Raw genomic sequence first — 24,849 nt, forward strand, 5'->3', positions numbered from 1 at the left:
TGATGTGATTGGTGCGTTCGCAACCCGGGATCCACCGTGCAGGAAATATCATGCCGCTAAGTAAATGGCGGCACAATATGGCGGCATTAACCAGCTCTGTTAGCTTCACAGAGCAGCCGAGAAAGCAAAGCTCTGTGCCCTGTTAACTCTCACAGAGACACAGGCTAACTACCCAGAAGAGAGCAGTCAGTGGTCATGCATGCACACAACACTCCTCGCCGGAGGTGCCAGCATTCTAGGGGCTTATTTCAGCTGGGTCCCTGAATACTCTCATACACAATCTCCTCGCCGGAGGTGCCAGCATTCTAGGGGCTTATTTCAGCCGGGTCCCTGAACACATTCACGCATATGACCACAGTGGCGCAAAGCATGTAACTTTACAAGATACTAGCGCATGGCTGTGCGGCCATGCGAGCCTTAAATAGCTGCAGCACGTACAGGACCTTAAGAAAGAGGACCAATGAGAGACTGCTACTGAGTCTGCGTACCTACAGGACCTTAATAGAAAGACCAATAGACTTGGCTGCAGTACCTGAACATGTGACCCCTGATCTCCACTGAGAGATCTTACCCTGGGCATGCTCAGTGTGTGCAAAGCAGGACTTAGTGAGACTCAGTGAGATGCTGGGACCGACGTCTCCGCTGAGCAGGCTCTACTGCGGCCGATGGAGAATGGGAGACCGTAGCAGAGATGGATCGAGATTCCCCCTGTGCAGCAGAGGAAACTCGACTCCTAACAATAAACCAGTGCAGTATATAAGATGCTCACTTTACTATGTAAGCCATTTTTATTTTGCTTGTACATAACTTATACTAAACTGGGTTGTCTCATGATGAAGATAATGAATAAAACTTGTTTTTGGCATCTGTATTTTTTTTTTTACCCGCAATGGACATAGCATTACATTCTGGTATTATATGTTATTCACTGAAATGAATGACTGACCATATAATGCATGGCTAGCTCAGGCCAGAGAGAGCTGCCCTCATAAATATAGGTTTCTGAGTAGGGGATCTGCTCTTCGATGTACTTAGCCTTAAAAGGACAGGGTTAAAATGGACAAAATTATTAGCCCTATAGATGGCAAGATTTTGTCTCTTATAAATATTATTTATTCTGGCTCCTGCATTTTTGGCTCATTTTGTCTATCTATCTTTGTGAGTGAACCCCTTCTAGGATCATTTCTGGGCAAGCAGCTATTTTACTAAGGGCTGGCTCACACTAGTGTAAAACATGGCCGTGCAACATGGCGTATAACATGGCATTCGGCCCAATGTATACTGTGGGGCAGTTTTTTTCTCATAAACCAAACAATTGCAGCATGCTGTGGGCATGTCTATGGGCAAGTCTATTGGTGCGAGTGAAACATCGGGTTTAAGTTCTCCATCTTCTCAGCAGCTGTGATCCTATTCTGTCATGCGATAGAATGGGATCACAGTAAGATGACAATCTGATCATACTCTGGCAGAGTTTGATCTGAGTGACATTAAGGGTACCGTCTCACTATACGATTTACCAACGATCATGACCTGTGATACGACCTGGCCGTGATCGTTGGTAAGTCGTTGTGTGGTTGCTGGGGAGCTGTCACACAGACCGCTCTCCAGCGACCAACGATGCCGAGGTTCGCTGGTACCCAGGGTAAACATCGGGTTACTAAGCGCAGGGCCGCGCTTAGTAACCCGATGTTTACCCTGGTTACCAGCGTAAAAGTAAAAAAAAACAAACCGTACATACTCACCATCTGATGTCCGTCAGGTCCCTTGCCGTCTGCTTCCTGCTCTGACTGAGTGCAGCCGTACAGTGAGAGCAGAGCGCAGCAGTGACGTCACCGCTGTGATCTGCTCTCACTTTCCGGCCGGCAGACAGACAGAGCGGGAAGCAGACGGCAAGGGACCTGACGGACATCAGATGGTGAGTATGTACGGTTTGTTTTTTTTTACTTTTACGCTGGTAACCAGGGTAAACATCGGGTTACTAAGCGCGGCCCTGCGCTTAGTAACCCGATGTTTACCCTGGTTACCAGCGAACGCATCGCTGGATCGCTGTCACACACAACGATCCAGCGATGACAGCGGGAGATCCAGCGACGAAAGAAAGTTTCAAACGATGTGCTACGACGTACGATTCTCAGCAGGGTGTCTGATCGCAGTAGCGTGTCAGACACTGCGAGATCGTAACGATATCGCTAGAACGTCACGAATCGTGCCGTCGTAGCGATGAAAATGGCACTGTGTGATGGTACCCTAACATATAGCAGTTACCCATATTCTCTCACATGAGAGAACATACGGCATCATGAAGGTTTAATTTTTTTTAACATCCGAAATATGAATTGAATGTGAGTTAATAAAATCTGTTTTCATGCCTTGAAACTTTTGGCTGGAGTCCTGTCTATTTTCACAAAGGGCACACCATGACCAGTGGTTTGGCATCTTGAAGCATCCAGTGGGCCTATGATATCACAACACATGTCCCATGAGGAGCTTACTAGGCCTTTGGTGACACATGCCATTATGTCAGCAGCTTACTTTGTTCGAAGAGCCTTGGTACAAGTAATGGTGATTAGCCAAAGAGGATGAAGGAAAGAAGGAACTGGAGGTAGCTGCACAAAGGTACAGATGGGACAGTTAAACAGTGAATATTTTATTATTATTTTTTTGAATTCTACATATTTTTTCTCTGTAGTCTTAAGAGGCTTAAGGGCACAAAAAATAATTTTGTTAATAAGTATTCTCTTCGATGTGAATTCAATTTACTCTCTGAATTTGAGTGAACTGCTGAATTTGAATTTCATCAGATACACTTATCATTAATATTTAACAATTAAAGTACAATCCATTTATGGAAGTTTCCATTGAGTTTAAGCTTTATGAAAGTATTCAAAATAAAGTAAAATCTCTGGACAGTAAGTGCCCTCAGTACACATTTTTTAGTATGAGCGCTATGGGAATTGGGTGGAACATGAATATTCTAATATTGCTTATGAAAGTTTCTGCTAATTGGTATGAGGAAAGCATAAATGTTTTCTTGGAGGAAAACGCAGAATAGGCATAAGTGATAGATTATTGGATAATTACTTGTGCACCTACATCTTATAAGCATTTTCAATGTAACATTTTGACCAGCTTTTGGGAAACAGCAAGGTTTAATATTAGCAGGGTATAGATATAGTGGTGCAGTTGCATACAGGTTTTAGTGCTGAGATGGTCGAATGGATTTTCGGGCCCATGAAAAGATTCCAATATTCTAAATGCTACATGCTAGGTGGTAGGTATTGTTCAAGATTTTATATTGGGGCTTAGAAGCTTAAAACTATTTTTTAATTAATGTAAATATGATATTTTTGAAAAGCATCACCTTCTAGAGATGAAGAAATCATTTTGAAAACAAATTTATGTCCATTTTTTTAGCAATCTGGTAGAAATCTGATACCTATAAAATATTGTATGTACCGTATTTTTCACTTCATAAGATGCTCCGGATTATAAGACGCACCCCAAATTTTGAGGAGAAAAGTAGGAAACATTTTTTTTAAATAAAATGGTGGTGCTTCTTATAATCCATGTGTCTTATTGCTTACCGGAGGTGGTGGCTGCGGTGAAGCGGGAACCCAGGGTCGCTGATGGAGGAGGCAGGAGTGGGGTGATGCTGCAGGCCACAGGCTGGGATGAAGGGTTGTCTAGCGGTGCTGCTGGTGTCTGTTGCTGCCGCCCAGTGCTGTGCAGGTGTCTCTGGTGCCCGGCGGTGGTGCAGGGGTGTCTGGTGGTCCTGCTGCGAGTGTCTGGTGCTGCTGCCCGGTGCTTTGCTGGTGTCTCTGATGCTGCGGGTGCCCGGATGGTGCTGCCCGGTGTTGCTGCGGTGGTCTCAGGTGCTGCCAGGGCTCTGCTGACATTTTGTGAAAGTCCAGAGCTCTGGCAGTCCCATAATTTCCTGTGTTGTGGACTCTGGTAAAATGGCTGCTGGGGGAGCGGCGCATGTGCAGATGGAAATCTCGGTGCCGAGATCTCCATCTGCTCATGCGCCGCCTCGCCCATTGGCCATTTTCTAGGAGTCCACCACACAGGAAACCATGGGTCAGCCGGGGTGGGCCCCTGCAGCACCAGAGACTGCCGCAGCAGCATCAGGCAGCACCGGTCGTGCACCCGCAGCACCAGAGACACTATCAAAGCACCATGCAGCAATGCAGCAGTGCCGGACACTCGCAGTAGCACCGCCAGACACCCCTGCAGCACCGCCAGGCACCGGAGATACCCACAGAGCACTGGGTAGCAGCGCCGGACATCCACAGCACCGCCGGACATCCCTTCATCCCAGCCTGCGGCTTGCAGCAACGGTAATGGTAAGGTACATTTGCATTATAAGACGCACCCCTATATTCCCCCCAAATTTTGGGGAAAAAAATGCGTCTTATAATCCAAAAAAACCGGTATTTGAAAATCGAAACATTCTCTGAAGATTCATGGAGATAAACTAGTAAAATTTGTAAAAATATCTCCTGTATGTAATATAGCCCTAAGCTTTCAATTACATAAGGTTTTATTGACTTGTGGTGTTCTATTTCTCTGCATGAAATGAAATGTTATCATCTAAGCAGCACAATCTGGAGTCTGCTACATTTATAGTTAACAAGTGGAGAAATCAAATCAATTGCAATGATCACAACATAGTGATGCATGGAAATGTTTCCTTGTAAAACATTTCTCAACTTTTTTAAGTGGTTCCTCTGTCCTTCACTCATTACTTGTAGTAATGTCACCTGTTTGAACTTGTTATCAGTATAAAAAACACCTGTCCACAACCTCAAACAGTAACACTCCAAACTCCACTATTTTGAAAACCAAAGAGCTGTCGAAGGACACCAGAAACAAAATTGTAGCCCTGTACCAGGCTGGGAAGACTGAATCTGCAATAGGCAAGCAGCTTGATGTGATGAAATCAACTGTGGGAGCAATAATAAGAACATGTAAGACATACAAGACCACAGATAATCTCCCTCGATCTGGGGCTCCACACAAAATCTCACCCATGGGGTCAAAATGATCACAAGAATGATGATCAAAAATTGCATAACCACACAGGGAGACCTAGTGAATGACCTGCATAAAACTGGGACCACCATAACAAAGGCTACCATCAGTAACACACTACACCACCAGGTACTCCGATCCTGCAGTACCAGACGTGCCCCCTGCTTAAGCCAGTACATGTCCAGGCCCATCTGACGTTTGCTAGAGAGCATTTGGATTATCCAGAAGAGTATTGAGAGAATGTCATATGGTCTGATGAAACCAAAGTAGAACAGTTTGGTAGAAACAAAACTCGTCGTGTTTGGACAAGACAAAATGCTGAGTTGCATCCAAAGAACACCATACCTACTGTGAAGCATGGTGGTGGCAACATCATGATTTAGTGCTGTTTTTCTGCAAAGGGACCAGGACGACTGATCCGTGTACATGAAAGAATGAATTGGGCCATGTATCGTGAGATTTTGAGTGCAAACCTCCTTCCATCAGCAAGGACAATGAAGATGAAACGTGGATGAGTCTTTCAGCATGATAATGATCCCAAGCGCACGGCCAGGGCAATGAAAAAGTGGCTTTGTAAGATGCATATGAAGGTCCTGGTGTGGCCTAGCCAGTCTCCAGATCTCAACCCCATAGAAAACCTTTGGAGGGACATGAAAGCACATGTTGCCCAGCCACAGGCCCAAAACATAGCTGCTCTCAAGGAGATTTGCATGGAGGAATAGGCCAACATACCAACAGTGTGTGCTAACCTTGTGAAGACTTACAGAAAATATTTGACCTCTATCACTGCCATTGCCAACAAAGGATATATAACAAAATATTGAGATGAACTTTTGTTAATGACCAGACACTTATTTTCCACCATAATTTGCAAAATAAATCTTGCCAAATCAGATAAGGTGATTTTCTGGATTTGCTTTCTCAATTTTGATTCTCATAGTTGTGGTCTACCTATGATGTCAATTACAGGCCTCTCGCATCTTTTTAAGTGGGAGGACTTGCACAGCACAATTGATGGCTGACTTAATGCTTTTTTTCCCCACTATAGCTGTACAAGGACTTGTTTTTTGTTTTTTTTGCAGGACGAGTAGTACTTTTGAACTACATCATTCTTTTTATAATGTGAGTTACTGAAAAGTGGAAAAAAAAATCCACGAAAAAAAAATACAAAAAAAACCCACAATTCTGCAGCTGTTTTTAGTGGTTTTATATACCATGTTCGATATAGGATAAAACTGACCTGGCAATATGGTTCTACAGGTCAATATGATTACGCAGATACAAAACATGCATACTTTTTTTTATTTAGGTGATGAAAAAAGATTGGAAATATATAAAACAAAAATGTCACTGGTGTCACCATTTTTCGAGTCCCGTAACATTTTTAATTTTTTGGCGATGGGGCTGTATGAGGACCTGTTTTTGAGCCCTGAGATGCCATTTTTATGGATACCATTTTGAGCTAGATATCATGTTTTGATTGCCTCTTATTGCATTTTATTGCAGTATTGCGGTTACCAAAAAAACATAATTCTGGCATTTTTTTCTCATTCTGTTCACCGATTAGGTTAATTTATTTTATATTTTGATAGATCAGATTTTTATGAACGCAGTGAGGCCAAATATGTGTATTTTTTTAGTTTCTTTATTTTTAATGGGGGAAAAAGAGAATGATTTGAACTTTATTTTTTGTATCTTTTTTTCAAAACTTTTTTCACTTTGTATTGTATTTGTTATTCCCCTTAGATGACTTGTACCTGCGATAATCTGTTTTCTTGTGCTATACACAGCAGTGCTACAGTACTGCTGTAAATAGCAAAAAACAAAAATCATGATGTCCTGTGAATGCCAGCTACAGGACGGTTTTCACAGGAGAACCATCATGACAAGCACAAGGGTCTTCAACAGATCCCTGGCCTTCATGGAAATTTATTTGTGCCCCAATATCACATCACGGACAAGCTGATGTGTGTCTAAAATGACGTGCCCTCTTGCCGGCACTCATTAAATGCCGCTGTCACAGATTACCAGTGGCATTTAACAGGTTAACAGTCGCAGGCAGAGATATGCTCCATACGCAGCTGTTACATGCAGATGATGGCTGAAAAACACAGCCATCATCTGCCAGGCTTGTGAGCCTACATTAAAGTCAGGGAGGCGACATATTGCCTAACTGTATGTCATATTTCAGTACGGGGTTGAGCGACTGAACTAATCTGTTCTTTGACCATTATACAGGATACAGTTGTTGGATTTCCAAAGAGGGTAACCCCCAACAGCAGCCATTGCAGAGTCCACAGAAGTGGTTTATTATGTTTCAATAGAACTTCACATCTAGAGGCTGACAACTAAAGATGGGGCATTTCTTCTGTGTTATCATGTTTACATGTTTCTTGTGTTGTGATACAGAATCTGTTTTTTATCCCTTTACTATTATATCAAAAGTGAATTATACTGTATATGCGGTATATGTGACATTATTAAATGTGTGCTGTGATATCACATGGCACAAAATGACCTTTTTGCACACTATATTGGGCCAGACATGCTAAGATGAATGTACCAGATTTGTGCCTAATTTGGAACAAACCAAACTGTCTTGCACCACATTACGCTCTTGTATCACTTTTTCTGGCATGATTCACATAGGGGTTATGTGTTATAGGAAAGAGCATGGTTTATCAAGAAACTATGAGTGGCTTAAAGAGAATCTGACACCAGGTTTTTAACACCTAATCTCAAAGCATTGTAATCTAATGACAGAATCTCTAATTACAGCAATGTGCATTTACTAGGCTACTTGCTTTAATTTTGATAATATCTATATTTTATCTGCAGGGGATTACCACTGGCGGACTAGAAAACCTTCTGACACATAGTCCTTCATATTTATAAGCTCTGTATAACCTTGCCTCCACCACTAATTGAGAGCTTTCTGCCTATGCAGAGTGTGCACATAAATCTGTCAATCAGTGGTGTGGGCAGGGTTATGTAAAGCTCAGCATTCAGAAAACAGGTTGATCTGCAGCAGATAAAACAGTGATTTTGTGAAAACTGCAACAAGTTACCCAGTGAATGATACATTGCTGGAATCATGGTCTACTCTTACATCATGCTGCTCCCACAAGTGGTAATATAAACTTGGTGATAGATTTCCTTTAAATCGTGATAATGTATATTTGCTTCAGTTTTTATGTTAACAGGTGTTTTTATTTACTTATTTGTCTACCTTATCAGTTTTTGGATGCTGCTTTATATTTTTACCCTGCTGGTATTTCCTGCTGTTGATAGTCTCATGTGGATGTCCAGCCATACTGCTGTAGTTTAAGCCAGTCAGTGAAAGACCAGCTAGAGTTTATCTCTTTGCTGTTTAAGTTCTTTACCCTGCACCTATCTTCTATTTCTTTTAGGAAGTAGGAGGCATATTCGCTAACAGTCTGTACTTAATCCTTTATTTAGTATTTAGTGGTTTGTTTTACTCACTCTGGGATCTCTTTCTATTTCAGCACACTTTCTGTTCTATAGGTAATTTACACTCTGCTCTGCCTTCCAGGCAGCATAGGTCCAAGTTTCATGGTTTCAAGTTATGGCTAAGGCTATCATAACTCACACAAGAACCACTAGGGACTGCTGGGCCAGGACCTTAACTCTGTACAGGAATCGGCAGGGTCACTTGCAGTTTTTAGCATTACCTTTTTTGCGGATTGAGTTGCTACACTATCATAACAGACTGTTTATGCACACAATGCACTTGAAAAAGATCAAGTAGATTGAAACATCGCCACAGAGGGCAGAATAAAGGAACCGCAATTTTTCACCAACGTTTGAGGCGCTGTCTTCATTTTCTACTTGAATGTTTGGATGTTTTCCGGTTAGGACCCTCTGGAATTGACGTGCGCCTCTTTTGTGGGTAAAAGTTAACCCTGTATTTGCTATGAGGTGCTGTGAATTGTTTATTCTTTGAATTAATCCATTTTAATTCTTGGGGAAATGTTCCTTAACCCCAAAGCACAATATTACATACATGTATGTGATTGCTGGGATGATAATGGGCTTTAACCCGTTCATGACATGGCTATTTTCCATTTTTTTGTTTTTACTTGCTCCTCCCTTTTTTCCAAGAGCCATAACTTTTTAATGTTTCCATAAATATAGAGGTATTAGTGCCTTTTTTTTTGCAGGATAAATTGTTTCTTTGAATGACACCATTCCATTCTACCAGATAGTGTGTTGGAAAACTGGAAACAAATTCCAAGTGCATTAAGATTCCAATAAAAGTACAAATTCACAACAGTTTTTTGTCTATGATGCCGGTACAGTTGAATGCAAAGATGGAGGAGAGAGCGTCCACTGTCGCTCCCTCTCCCATCATTCCCCCCTCTGCCTTGTGCTAACACTGCGGATGCGTGATGATGTCATATCATCGCGCACCTGCTGTGTGGCCGGGCAGACTGCAGCCGCTGAGACTGGAGCCGGGGGCAGCTGTATTACATTCTATGGGGGGCTGTGCTGTATTACATTCTATGGGGGCTGGCTGCATTACATTCTATGGGGGGCTGGCTGCATTACATTCTATGGGGGCTGTGCTGTATTACATTCTGTTGGGGGGGCTTTATTACATTCTACGGGGGCTGGCTGCATTACATTCTATTGTGGGGGCTTTATTACATTCTATGGGGGCTGACTGCATTACATTCTATGGGGGCTGTGCTGTATTACATTCTATGGGGGCTGTGCTGTATTACATTCTATGGGGGCTGGGCTGTATTACATTCTATGGGGGCTGGGCTGTATTACATTCTATGGCGGCTACATTATATTCCATAGGGGGTTGTATTATATTCTGTGGGGAGGTGGGCTGTATTACATTCTATGGGGTACTGTGTTATATTCTATGGGGGGCTGTATTATAGTCTATGGGGGGCTGTATTACATTCTATAGGGAGCTGTATTACATTCTCTGGAGGCTATATTATATTCTATGGGGGGCTGTATTATATTCTATGAGGGGCTGGCTGCATTACATTCAATGGGGGCTGGCTGCATTACATTCTATGGGAGCTGGCTGCATTACATTCTATGGGGCTGGCTGCATTACATTCTATGGGGGCTGGCTGCATTACATTCTATGGGGGGCTGTATTACATTCTATGGGGGCTGTGCTGTATTGCCTTCTATGGGGAAGGGCTGTATTACATTCTATGGGGGCTGTGCTGTATTACATTCTATGGGGGGCTTTATTACATTCTATGGGGGCTGGCTGTATTATATTCTATGGGGGCTGTGCTGTATTACATTCTATGGGGGCTCTGCTGTGTTACATTCTTTGGGGGCTGTGCTGCATTACATTCTGTTGGGGGGGCTTTACTACATTCTATGGGGGCTGGCTGCATTACATTCTATGGGGGCTGTGCTGTATTACATTCTATGGGGGCTGGGCTGTATTACATTCAATGGGGCTGGGCTATATTACATTCTATGGGGGGATGCATTACATTCTATGGGGGGCTGTATTACATTCTATGGGGCTACATTATATTCCATTGAGGGGTTGTATTATATTCTGTGGGGAGGTGGGCTGTATTACTTTCTATGGGGTGCTGTGTTATATTCCATGGAGGGCTGTATTATATTCTATGGGGGCTGTATTACATTCTCTGAGGGCTACATTATATTCTATGAGGGGTGATTCCATCATACTCTATGAGGGGGCTTCATTATATTCTATGGGGAGCTGCATTATACTATATAAGGAGGGCTGCATTGTATTCTATGAAGGGGCTACATCATATTCTATGGGGGGCTGCATTATGCTCTGTGAGGGGGCTACCATATATATGCAGGGGCTGCATTATACTATATGAGGGGGCTGCATTATTTTCTCTGGGGGTTACATTATACTCAGGGGGCTACAATATATTCTGTGGGGTGGCTGCATTATACTCTGGAGTGGCATCATTATACTATATGTGGGCTGCATTATACTGTATCGAGGACTATGGGGAATACATTATACTATATGAAGAACTATGGGGTGCATTATACTATGGGAAGAAAATTGTACTACATGGGATGACAATGGCGGTGCATTATACTATATGGAGCACTATGAGGAGTGTATTATACTATTTGGAGGACTGTGGCAGTACATTATACTATATGGAGGACTGAGGAGTTTATAATACTATATGGAGGACTGAGCAGTGTATTTTAATATATGGAGGACTATGAGGAGTGTATTATAGTATATGGATGACTGAGGAGTGTATTATACTATATGGAGGACTGAGCAGTGTATTATACTATATGGAGGACTGAGGAGTGTATTATACTATATGGAGGAATGAGTTGCACATTATAATATATGGAGGACTATGGGGTGTATTATACTAAACAAGCAAAATGCTGCCTATTCATCGAGTGATTGAATTGTTTATGTGGGAATGGAAATCCTTGTTCTTAGCAGCACATCGCCGGTGTAAACTGTAGATGTGCTGCTGATAACAGGATACTGTTTGGGGACAGATTGATCTAATTGTGATTGTTCTGTCCCCATCTTTCTTTCTCAGTTGGAGTAAAGAGGCCGGGAAACAAGCGAACGACTTCAGTATTGTCGATCACACTCGTTTAGTAGCCTGAGATCAGTGCATGTAAATACAGCTGAAATGCTTCACAGGGAGATGAGGCAAGGATGATGACAGTTGTAGTTAGCACCCGATACCTGGGAATAGCGCTAACTCTACTGCTTTTCCCAGCCACCAGAGCATTTAATTCTGGTATGTGTAATGATTTTTAGGGTTGATGTCAGCTGCGTAATGTCAGCTGCTATCTATCCCTGGTGTAAGTAATGGAGAGGTGTCTATCAGACACCCCCACTACTAGCCCAGACCTGGTGAGACCCAGCGACTCTGAAGAGCGGTGACGGGGAGTAATAGTACCGCACTTCACAGTCGCCGAGCTCAGCGCAAGACCCGGAATATCTGAAGAGCGGTGATGCTACTGATGTCACCGCTTTTCAGAGTCACCGGGTCTCGTGCTGCACAGTGGAACCAAAAGTGGCTGTAGGCAGTTTATGGAGCATCAGAATGAGGTTCCATAGCCTTTGGTCATCTCATCCCTTCATTATCTACGAGATCCAGTTATGTAGGTAAAGTAGCGGCTTTTCTTGGTACTGCAACTAAAAGCAATAAATAGGACTGAGATGTAATGCTGGATACAGCTGTGATTATATGTTATATAGTCGTGTTACACTCCCCTCACTTCTTGTAACCTACAAGTGTACAAAGATATTATACAGTCACCATGTGACAAGTGGGCCTGTGTAACTTCAAATGCCAGGGCTGAATTTTAGTCCCAGTCCCGCCCTGGATAAGACCCTTTTGACTAAAGGTACCTTCACATTAAGCGACGCTGCAGCGATAGCGACAACGATGCCGATCGCTGCAGCGTCGCTGTTTGATCGCTGGAGAGCTGTCACACAGACCGCTCTCCAGCGACCAACGATGCCGAGGTCCCTGGGTAACCAGGGTAAACATCGGGTTACTAAGTGCAGGGCCACGCTTAGTAATCTGATGTTTACCCTGGTTACCAGCGTAAAATATAAATAAAAAAAACAGTACATACTTACATTCGCGTCCCCCGGCGTCCGCTTCCTGCACTGACTGAGCGCCGGCCCTAACAGCAGAGCGGTGACGTCACCGCTGTGCTGTACTTTCACTTTCACTTTACGGCGCTCAGTTAGTGTGGGAAGCGGACACCGGGGGACGCGAAGGTGAGTATGTACTGTTTGTTTTTTTTACATTTTACGTTGGTAGCCAGGGTAAACATCGGGTTACTAAGCTCGGCCCTGCGCTTAGTAACCCGATGTTTACCCTGGTTACCAGAGTAAAACATCGCTGGTATCGTTGCTTTTGGTGTCAAACACGACGATACACGCCGGTCTGACGACCAAATAAAGTTCTGAACTTTGTTCAACGACCAGCGACATCACAGCAGGATCCTGATCGCTGCTGCGTGTCAAACTAAACGATATCGCTATCCAGGACGCTGCAACATCACGGATCGCTAGCGATATCGTTTAGTGTGAAGGTACCTTAAGACATATCAGGTGAGCTGGCATATCTCATCTAATTAAAGTAAGGTTTTTGGCATAAAATAAATGAACTAAGTTGAATCTCACCATCTTTAGCCATACCTATGTTACAGAAGCATGTTTTATGTTGATAAGACTTAAGATTGGCATGGCCTCAAGAGACTAGAATTAAAATCTTAGTATGCTTTTATATGATTCCTGCTGCAAGAATTTGAGCAATTTGCCATTCTAATCTTAGCAGCCTGAAATGTATATTAGTCATTGTACATGTTTATTGTCCCCATAGTGGTTCCACTTTATGGCCCCCTTAAATGAAAGATTTAACTATTCAGTGCTATTTAAATAGGTCTCAATGCAGCAATTTCATTTCACTTAACATTTGGTGTAATCAAATGGGCTATTCCCAGTCGTTGCAGCCATGACTGTGGCTTTGAATTGGCGTCCCTAAGGTGAACATTGACTGTAAATGAGGACTTATTGGTGATTCAGAACCTTTATATTCTTTCAAATGAAAATGCACTGCCACATTTTGTTTTGGAAATGCGCCAGATGAAAAGTTATCTATCAAGCCTAGAAGCGAATGCGTTTTTTTGCTTTGTTTGCTATTCATTTTTTTTTTTTATCCAAGGCTTATTCCATGGCTGCATTTTGATGAGCGGTTTCATTTATATTCACCAATCAAGAATCGCATGCACAATGGAGCGTGATTTTACAAGAAATGGTTGACTCTTCTGACCGCTTTAAAAGTAATGGTTTTAAGGGATAGAATTAATTGTTAATTATTGCTGTTTATCAATGAAACAAATCAAGTAGATTAAAGTGCGCTCTATTACAGCGGAGTAATGTCAACCGCAGGTCAGGGAGGGTTGAAACGTCTTTGACATTCTAAATCTTACTCATACAGCCGAGGCTGTTTTGCATTTGAATCGTGACCTGGTCCAGCCAACCGGCTCATAAAAAGAATATTCTGCCTCTGAAATCTTTACGAAAGGGAAGGTTTGCTGCTTAGGTGCCTCCTAACACCTGGTTACAGAAATGTCGTATTCAGACCTTCATGAATGAGTAATCTAGATTATAATCTGAAAGGCTTGGGATACACAAATATTCATGTTGGGAACGTTTGTACTGTGATATTCATTAGTGATGGGGAACGGCTTGTAAAGCTGACATTTCTCGAACCTGTTGCTGAAAGATTCTGCAGCTTTTGGACAGAAAAGCATTCATTTTTGCCAAGGGTTTTGGAACATTGCAATAGAAAAAAATATGCTTTAGAGGGATTTTAAAATTCATCTACTGTTGAATGGAATCCTCAAAAGACCCAGGTATGGTTTGCTCCTGGGATAAAACAAAATATCGCTATCATTTTTTTTATCTAACGTGAGTAAACTCCACAGACACCATATTATTTACTGTGCCTGGGAAATAACCATTTAAAGCAATGAAAAGTGGAGAGTTATTAAACTGCAAGGTATAAAGCCAGAGCTTTATCGCAATGAACAACGGAAGGGATTTATCTTGGACCGTTGATGCACACAGATTATTTTTGCTATTGCATCCAGTGATCCTGTTATATAGCGTGAATAGAAATGAAACGGCAGTAATCAAAAATAAATGTGAATGAAACTATGAAACTATACAGCAGAAATATTTCAGTATGTTCTGCCCCATTCACTGCTGTGTATGATATATCATTTGGTTACAGTATGCAGGTTTAGTATACCAGGTATCATGCATCTATGGTTCCAATCAAATTGATTTGTGAACATCAATATCAAATATAATAGAAAGAGTCCCCATAACAAGAATCAAAATATGCCCCCCATCATGATGCTTGGTTTTGGCACCTGTGACCCAGTAACCTTTTAATTACTTGCCCTTCTTTTGTTTGCTAACAGTGGAGATCCTTTTCAGACAGACGTCCAGCACAAATATTCACCACCTTGTATTAAAGGGTCTTCCAAAACTGGATATCCTCTCCCGATGGTCCAATTATAACAACATAATCTACCTCTATAACATGTAAGCCTTTGACAACTGTAGGAGTTGGCCATGTATACTAATGAATGTAATAAATCTGCAAGATTATTCTTCCACTAGATGGTGGCCTGATTCTGATATGCATCAGGTATTCTAGAATATGTATGTAGTTTATTTATGAAGATTTCCAAGTAGTATATAGCACAGCCATGTAGTATATAGCACAGCCGCGTAGTATATAGCACAGCCCACGAAGTATACTGCACAGCCCACATAGTATATTTCACAGCCATGTAGTATATAGCACAGCTGCGTAATATATAGCACAGCCCATGTAGTATATTGTACAGCCCACATAGTATATTGCACAGACCATTCAGCGACCCGGGATTTCTGCGACAGAGAGACTGAGGGAAGTTACAGACAAACAGACGGAAGTACCCCTTAGACAATTATATATATAGATCAGCAGGTATGGGTGTTTTACTATATTTCAGGAATGAGATTTGTATCAGTGCTTGCACATCCTGCCTCAGCTTGTTCCGCCAGGTGGCGCTGCACTCTTGCTGCGAGTAACACAGAGCGACAGTTCTAGTTTTGGTTTTTCTGGGACTTGTAGTCCTATACATGCTGGGAGAGATAGAGTTAATTGCTGTGTTGTTTCGTTGGAAAGCTATTTAAGATCCTAAAATACTACTATCCACTTGCAGTTATATTTTGATCTACTTCTGTGCATCTTGCCTTGTTATTCTTCTCATTACAATTGAATTCACAAATGAGTTCATTGAGGAAGAATGAAGGATGGAGGACTACACTGAAATCAATCCAGTACCTCAAGCAGTACATAGTGTGCAGAACACCAAAGCACACAGTCTCTATTTGTAAATACACTGTGAAATAGGCCAGGTGGCCATAAACATGGGTTGAGATAAGGGGAGGTTGGGTAAATAATGTGTTGCTTACCCATCGTTATGGAGGAATCAGTGAGGTCCACCAGCGATGCCCCGACGTGCGTTTCATTTGTTTTCTCAAGGTAATGAGGAAAAAAAGTTTTAGTATGTAACCTTTGCAAGAAATTATCTTTTCTTTATTCTTATTGGTGGTTTATGATTACTCTTTTCGTCTTTTCTGCTTCAAGTTTGTCTGAGGGAGCCTTTTTGAGCTTTTGGCCTCTGAGAGACATAACATCGGGAGCTCGGCTGATTTCAGCTTTGCTGACAGGAATAGCTAACTCTTGTGGTAGCTGCAATAGTAAAAAAAAAAGATTGAATAATCAAAAGATTTGTTTCAGCACCCAAATGAAAATTCCAATACTTTATTTATACAAGCTTAAAAATTGCATGATGCTAGGCTGCCAAAAGGTGCACGAGAAAAGAGAAAAAAAGCAACGCAGCTGAACTGCTCAGATTAAGACGAAAGTTTGAGGTCGAAACGCGTCACATTTTTTTTATCTTTTGATCGGCATCTTTTGACAGCCTAGCGCCATACAATTTTAAAGCGTGTATAAATAAATGATTGGAATTTTCATCTGGGAGCTGGTACAAATCTTTGTTTGTTCTTTTTTTTAGATCAGGATGTAGTTCCTCACACCTGGAATTATAAGCGGTGAGCTGACTTTTTCTATATGGCTCTGAAAAAAAAGATTGTCCAGTCGACAAATCACTCTAAGTGTAGCATTTGATCATTTCTCAAATGAATGCTCCTTTTTTTTCTCTATATGGCTTAAAATATATTAGCTAATGTGTATAATACAGGCAAGGTTGCCTAATTTACTACACTGATGTCTCATCTCCATTGACCACTCATCATGACCTCACTAAATCTGCATGAGAACTGGAAAAAATTATAAGCTTGTGAGACCGTTGACTCAGCTCTATTTTTTGGCTCTTAAAGGGCACAATTTGCAGTAAAACTTGGTGTAATTAAACAACTTCTTTCTATTGAGTTCAACGATACATTGAGGCATAATTGCGATCTGATATTATTATTATTTTTTATTATCGTGCCATTTATTCCATGGCTCTTTACATGTGAGGAGGGGTATGCATAATAAAAACAATTGCAATAATCTTAAACAATACAAGTCAAAACTAGTACAGGAGGAGAGAGGACCCTGCCCGTGAGGGCTCACAGTCTACAAGGGATGGGTGAGAATACAGTAGGTGAGGATAGAGCTGGTCATGCAGCAGTTTGGTCGATCGCGGTGGTTACTGCAGGTTGTAGGCTTGTCGGAAGAGGTAGGGGGCTCTGGAGCGGCAACTGGATACCTAACGCTACAATTGCAGAAGCAACGTACAATGCACAGAGTCTCGTGTGCATGTTCTGTTGTGATGTTGCGTCGTTTATGCACAATGTCAGATCGAATGTTGAGATAGAGCCTGAAAGTGCACGTCACCAGAATCTACAGTAATGTTGCTCTTGACAGACAGTATGTGGCAAAAATGACTTCATTGGCACAATGGTATGCAAAGAGCTATAACTTGAATAATGAATGACTTTGTTTATGGTAATTGTCAGCTATCAAGTCCCATTGTAGAAAACATTATGTATGAAAGTCATTGTTATGTCATGTGTGCACTTAAGTGAATAAATAATTGCGCTATTTACAGCTAACCTTCACTGATCAGCAGCATTGAATCAAGAAATTTACATTTTGATTGAGCAGCTAAGTGAGGGTTAACAACATGAATGATTTCATTTAGTTTTCTGAGGGGTAAAACATAATAATAAGCAATGTTATGATTATACAGTAATACAAAGATGTCACAAACAGCGCACACTACATTGATCTTAATATAATTGATACAATAAAATGCATATCACATTTCCCTCTTTTTTCATTGTTTTCTATTTATTCTGAATACAATTAACATAAACATTAATTTAGATAAATCAGAAATGACTCCTGGCTGAACTGTACTATGTAATATGAATTATGGCTGATTCGATGTAATGGGATTTTTTACTATCTCTCTTCAGAAACAAGTGGGGTCTTAATGATTTTTGTAAAGTAGTCCTATAGTTAAAGTAAGGATAAAAAAATCTGACTGGCTATTATTGGCATCTTTGGACATTTATCCACCCTCCACAAACTGAGTATTAGGCCATGTTCAGTATTTGGTCAGTATTTTACATCATTATTTGTAAGCCAAAGCTGGGAGTAGAACAATCACAGGAAACGAATAAAAGAAACACGTCACACCCCTTCTGTATTTATCACCCACTCCTGGTTTAGACTTACAAATACTGATTTAAAATACTGACCAAATACTGCTAGTGTGAATGTCTCCTTAAACTATAATGCGTAGCTGATGATGAAGGTGGGATGAAAGCCAAGATAACTTTTTCTTTCTCTTTATCATATTCTGTTTCGTATCCATGTTACTGAAAAGTGCTAGATTTTTATGTCATTGTGTTTATGTGAAAATAGTCTCCCCCACTGGTGGACACAAACATAAGTGGGCCCCTGAGCAAGAACAATATATTGGCTATTTGCAATCCAATAGTTCATCATGATGCACAATTCCACGATCTTTGGAGGTGGAAATGGGTCCTCCTCCTGCGTGGGTCTCTACACGACTGAACAGGATGCACCAATGGTATGTCCGCCCTGGACTCTCCAGGGTCTCTGGTACCACCTTTGGAGGTGGTTATTCTAAAGTTCAACATCAGTCCTTTAATCCCTTCCCTAATGCAAGCTAAAAAGCTGAGATTGCATCATTACTGGTGGCGTTATTGAGCCAGCATCTGCCCCTACCAGCAGCATGTGGAGCTGAGCTTTGCCCACTGCTGTTAACCTCTTCAATACCGCTGTCAATCATCTCACTTTCCATGCACCCATCGCTCTTCTCTTGCCCCATGATATGATCGATGGGTGCCAATGGGTTGCAATGGCAGTTAAGAGTCTGCCATTCTGGGACTCTTGTGGAGATCAGCCTATGGCTGGAGTTAATAGGAGACTGATTTTCACTATAGAGTATAAGCGGTTGGGTAATTGCAGGATCAATTCCCCTAAGTGAACTAAAAAATAACATGAAAAACAAAATGTTTTTAAAAATATAGAGACTACTCTCTTTGCTGATGGATCAGAGTCCCACAAATTGATCCACCCAACTCTTGGTGCTTTAGTATAAATAGGTATTAGACAAAGCAACACATCATTTGTATTTAAGATGATAAGGGGTGATTAAGCATTAAATTCTCCCTGGTAGGGAAGTTAAAGACTACTTGAAATAAGGCGTCAAGTGCACCAAGGGTAGGGTAATGTTGGAAAATGCACTGATTCTCCTCAATATTTATTATCTAGAATCAACTCTGTGTCTTGATTGATATCTCTCTGCGGTAGATTACAAAGCTGCACAGAAAAGATGTCAATGAAGGCCAATGGATGGTGCTAGTTGGAGATTGATATACAGGATTGATGCCCTAGTCAAGAGCCTGCTCCCTTTACAAAAGTGAGGATACCCCTGCAGCCTCATTTACGTAAACAGTGAAAGTTGATTTTCTCAGCAATTTAAATTCAGTTGTGGTTGGAAAGTTAAGTTTGAGCTTGCTTTTTACTACCCTATACAGCAATGTAATAATTTGATGACCCTAAAGCTGCTGATAGGTTCCCTTTAAAATCATAGTGCCACCATTGTAATGCATAGACAAGTTGCTCTCCACTATCAAAGATTGAAGGCCTATTTTGGGGATGGGGATTATTCAGTGACGTGTCTTCTGCAGTTCCTGTATTTCTGCAGAATACTGTAAATGTCACATTTTTTGATGTTGCACAGCATTACTGTCTAGAAAATGTTGAGGCATTTTGAAATGGCTTTTTCATGCTGTGTATGAATAGCTGGAGTATAATAAATCCTAATTAATTAGAATGACACAAACAAAGGTCATTATAATGACTGCGATTGCTGTATTATTAACTCTCATTACCAAGGCAGATTATTGTCATAAATAGGTATGTTTGCATGACGCCGATAACAGCTAGATTCTTGCATATTTAAAAGTATTTTTCAGCTTTATGAAATGAAATGTTGCTATTCTGGCAAATTTCCAAAAAACACGTTGGTTGCTTGGTGTAATTTCTTTGCAAAGATTGCAATTTTATTGATTTGTATCAGAGTACATTTTACTATTAACTGATGGTTTTGCTGATGTGCATTCCATACATATTAATCACAGTATCAGCAGCAGTAAACCAACGTATGCCACCGTGGTGCTTGGAACAATATATAAATTATCATTTGAAGAAGTATTTGTTAATTTTTTGTCTGAATAAAATTACGTTTGCAGTTTATGGTGTGTGAATCCATTAAACACAAAGCTTAGCATGGTAAGAAACGAGAACCATGAATGATATATAAATATTGTTTTACGGAAGTAAAATATTGTTTTAATGAATGGATTAAGAACACACGTAGAGATTATGGGATCCCATAGCATACATCTTAAGTGGGCTCCTCATACAGTGTACAATTGCCCCTACTATCCCTCCAAACATTATAATGGCCCACACACAGCCCCCCAAACATACTAATGGTGCTCACTAGAATTGGGTGGACCCCTAGACATTCTGGACAGGCAGGTTCTGCTGAACAGTTATAAAAAAGTTTGGGTCCGGGTACCAGAACTTTACCCAGACCAGAACCTGGACCCTATTCACTTGAATGGGGGCCCGAACATCCATTGTTTGCCACGCTGTCATGTGCATGGCAGCATGGGAAACACTGCTTCAGACAGGCAGTAAAATCATTACAGCCAGTCAGACAAAAATGGTTTTCACGATGTCAAATAACAGCATCAGACCACAGTTGTGATCGGAGGTAAAAAGTTGTCGCCTGATGGTACTACTGCTTCCGCTAATAGCATTGAGAGTAGGCAGTGACTGATGGGAGTACTCATCAGCCGGCACATGCACTCTAAATAAATAATAAAAGAAAAAAACAGCATAGGTTCCCCTGTATTTTTGATAACCAGCCAAGCAAAATAGTCAGCTTTAGCAAGGCTGGTTATCAAGAATAGTGGGTCCCCACCCTGGTTTTTTTATTATTTAAATAAATCATTTGAAAAAACAGCATTAGGTTCCCCTATTTTTGACAACTAGCCTTGCTAAAGCAAACAGCTTGGGGCTGGTATTCTCAGGCTTGAAAGGGGCCATGGATATTGACCTCATCAGACTAAAAATAGCAGCCTGCAGCTGCCCATAGCAGCATGGGATAACAAGCAGCTCCTCATTTTGGACATTTTTCTACTGGCAGGAGGCCCATTAGCTGACATGGACAGATAATTACATAACAAAGATTTGGACCTGTGATCCATCAGTGCCTCTCTGCAGTCAAATGCTACATAACACTGTAATTGCATTCTATCTATGCCCTACCCTTGTATTACACTCTTGACTGTGTACTTGCATATCTGTTCTTGTAAATATATACCTGTATATTTCCAGTGAGCCTTTCGGTGATTAAATATAAAATAAATCTTGGGCTGCTCTTTTATCTTGATGCATGAATCCCCACGTCCGCATGCTCTGTTGGTTATTATACGCTACCCAGGTTGGTTTCTGACCCAATATAAACCTGCTGTCGGATGGGGCCTATATCGAACGAGGAACTGGTGGCAACATTCCATACTGTGTTAGTGAGAAACCCTGACAGTGACGGCCGGGAGGTTTATATATATATCCCCAGCCTGGATGATGATGTATATCCCTTCTCACTGGGAGCACCTCAAAAACTCATACCTGTAAGGGAAGTATGTCCGGCGATTATTTACCCTTGGTGCAGTTCCCTGACTGACCTAAGGCAAGTGCTGGTGCCAGAGAGCCGATCCCTGCTGGGTCCTTCTCTCTGCTTCCCAGAGGTGAGTGAAGTTGACACACCTCTTCCCCTGTGCGATCGGTCACAATTACAAGCACATTTACACACCTAACGCCCATTCCATTGAATCCCTTGTCACCTGTAACAAAGCAAAAATAAAAAACAAAAATATCACTCACATGTCCAACGTACTGTCAAACGCCATTATCCATGTCTGGGGATTAATAGTTTTGGACCTGGATGGTGCAAAGATGCGACCGTCCAGGTTGAGGACCACTGATGAATGAGCTGCTGTGATCATCAGTGAGCAGCGGTGACCTCATTGAGGTTACCGCAGGTGACTGTGGCTGCATTTCCTGCTGGGCCAGTGAGATCACCTTTAGCATAGTGAGAAATAGTCTCATGGTGCAGAGGCAAGTTCACCGCAGTTCAAACTCACCACAGTGAAATGTTACCTGTGCTACCTGTGAACTGCGGTGAACTCGTTTCTGCACCGTGAGACTTTTTTCTCAGTGTGCTAGTGGCTATCTCACTTTCCTTCTCTGGGTTTCACCTTTAAAATCAACCACCACTGCAATTATACCTCCATGTCCCTTCCTGGCCAGAATAGAAACTGCTATCTTCCAGGACCGATTGTCAAGGTGCCTTTGTATCCCACTCCTTAAAGCTGCCTTGGGGTATTCTGTCTCCCATAGCTATGATATGCTACGGCCGTACTCACTGCAGTTTGGTAGGTGCTTTCGTCCTTTTTGTTCCAAATCCACACTATGGCAGTATAAATTAACAGTTACTGGTAGAATATTTAATCTCAAACTTGCTATCTTGTGTTCCTCTGGACTAAAGGTACCATCACACTCAGCGACGCTGCAGCGATATAGACAATGAGCCGATCGCTGCAGCATTGCTGTTTAGGTCGCTGTAGAGATGTCAAACACAGCAGCTCCACAACGATGCAGGAGCGATCCTGTGAAGTAGCGGTGACTCACTTATCATTCTCACAGGTCGTTAGCTCCATGTTTAACATTGCTGGCATCATTGCTTTTGCTGTCAAACACGACGATACACGCCAATCTGATGACCAAATAAAGTTCTGGACTTCTAGCTCCGACCAGCGATATCACAGCGGGATCCAGATCGCTGCTGCGTGTCAAACACAACGAGATCGCTATCCAGGACGCTGCAACGTCACGGATAGTTGTCGTTCTCGTTGTAAAGTTGTTTAGTGTGAAGGTACCTTAACACACTCTCCACTTGTGGCCTTCTTCTTATCAGTGAAACTTCCTACTCCTTCACTAACTACCTTTCAACTGTTTTGACACCTCTTATTGCTTCAAGCCATGGGCTGGCCTAATAGTTAACCCTGTCCACGGGCTATCTAACAGCTGCAGGACCAAAAAAGATAAATCACATCTATAAAACATTTCAATATATTAAGTTAATGCAAAGGTCTCCAGAAGGGGTGCCAACAGCTCTTTCACTCCTTTACAAATGGTTATTTACAAGCACAGGCAATGAGTTATGTTTAAAAGAATCAGCAGAATTGTTTAATTACACCTACAATTTCAAGAGAAATGTAATGCATTATGCTAGTTTACACAGCTTAACTTACATAGCTGAATTATAAAAAAAAAACTGGCTGTCGGACTGCAGGGAGTGAAGTTACATGTGGTGTTAATTGTTCCATAACAATCTACATTCAAAATGGTCTGTTTTAAGCACCAACAAACTCTTCTGGGAGGTTTTTAAAAAAATAATGGACCACCATTTTAATTTTGACTAATAAAAGATCCATTGGCATATTAGTAAAATTAATAAATAAAAAAGATAGAAACAGTGCATACATTACAATACACCACACATTTACATTTTGCATTTGTAGCTATAAGGTGCAGAAAACAGAACTGTCAGAAAATACAACATTTTTCAAGATTTTTCAGTATTTTTTGTTTATTGCTACATACTTGTAAATATCACGGCATATTATAATCTTTGATAACCATTAGGTTTGCAGTCCCACATGAGGGACTCATCAGTCTGCATGCCAAGGATTGATAATTGGATGTGGACATCTGGTGAGAGTTAAATAAGTACGATATATTAAAATAGATAAGTAAGACATTGTCCTGAATAAGCCTATTTTTTTTGTACCGCTATGCATTTTGCTTACTTATAATTTAATAGCCTTGGAGGAATCTGCTATTTGGGAAAGCTTATTGTCAAAGGCATGTAGGGAATTCCTTACAATTGATATTATGTTTAAGAGGTTTTGAAAAAGTCATATTTTCTTCTGAGGACCACTCTTACATTGGATTAATAGGTTTGGGATAGCTGGAGGCAGATTTTAGGTAATGGGTTTTACTGGATTTAGAGAGATGACTATGTGTTCTTGATGTCCCATTGCTCTATTTCTATTTAAAAATAAAACAAAAATGCATAATAACTCAACTTTGTATTCTGTTTTCAGGATATGAATGACTTCTCGCCCATGTTTACCAAAGCTATCTACTGGGGAATGGTGGCTCCAGATGCCATTAAGGGCACTGTTATTGTTACAGTTGCTGCAGAAGATCATGATCCTCCGGTAAGTCAAATACTTGTATTAATATACTACTAAACAAGTGTGAAATCTCTTTAACCCTCATAAGTGACCCAGCCCTTTCAGCTTCTGAGAGTTGATTACTAAGAGCCTCTTACAGCAGTAGCCCTCATACATTTTTGATGTTTCCATATTGCTTACCCTAATGGCTTGAGTAGCATTTCATAAATTTAAAGTCAAGCATCTGGAATCAGCATTTGTTTAGGTCAAGGGGGCTAGATGAAATACTGTAGGACAAAGCATATATGCATACATTATTTCACAATATTTTATAGAAAGATACCTAGATAAGAAAGAAAGAAAGAAAGAAAGAAAGAAAAAAAGAAAATAGCAAATGG

General features: G+C 41.2%; 1 protein-coding gene across 2 annotated transcripts in view; it reads left to right on the plus strand.

The window, feature by feature from the left end:
- PCDH15 (protocadherin related 15) overlaps positions 1–24,849 on the plus strand; it is a 2,374,726-nt gene that overhangs the window by 1,785,564 nt on the left and 564,313 nt on the right. For both annotated transcript variants that reach the window (XM_077258870.1, XM_077258871.1), the window contains one exon: positions 24,380–24,496. In XM_077258870.1, the coding sequence (XP_077114985.1) occupies positions 24,380–24,496 (117 nt within the window). The remainder of the gene's footprint in view (positions 1–24,379; positions 24,497–24,849) is intronic.

Source organism: Ranitomeya variabilis, chromosome 4 (assembly GCF_051348905.1).
Source record: "Ranitomeya variabilis isolate aRanVar5 chromosome 4, aRanVar5.hap1, whole genome shotgun sequence".
Classification (NCBI taxonomy): domain Eukaryota; kingdom Metazoa; phylum Chordata; class Amphibia; order Anura; family Dendrobatidae; genus Ranitomeya; species Ranitomeya variabilis.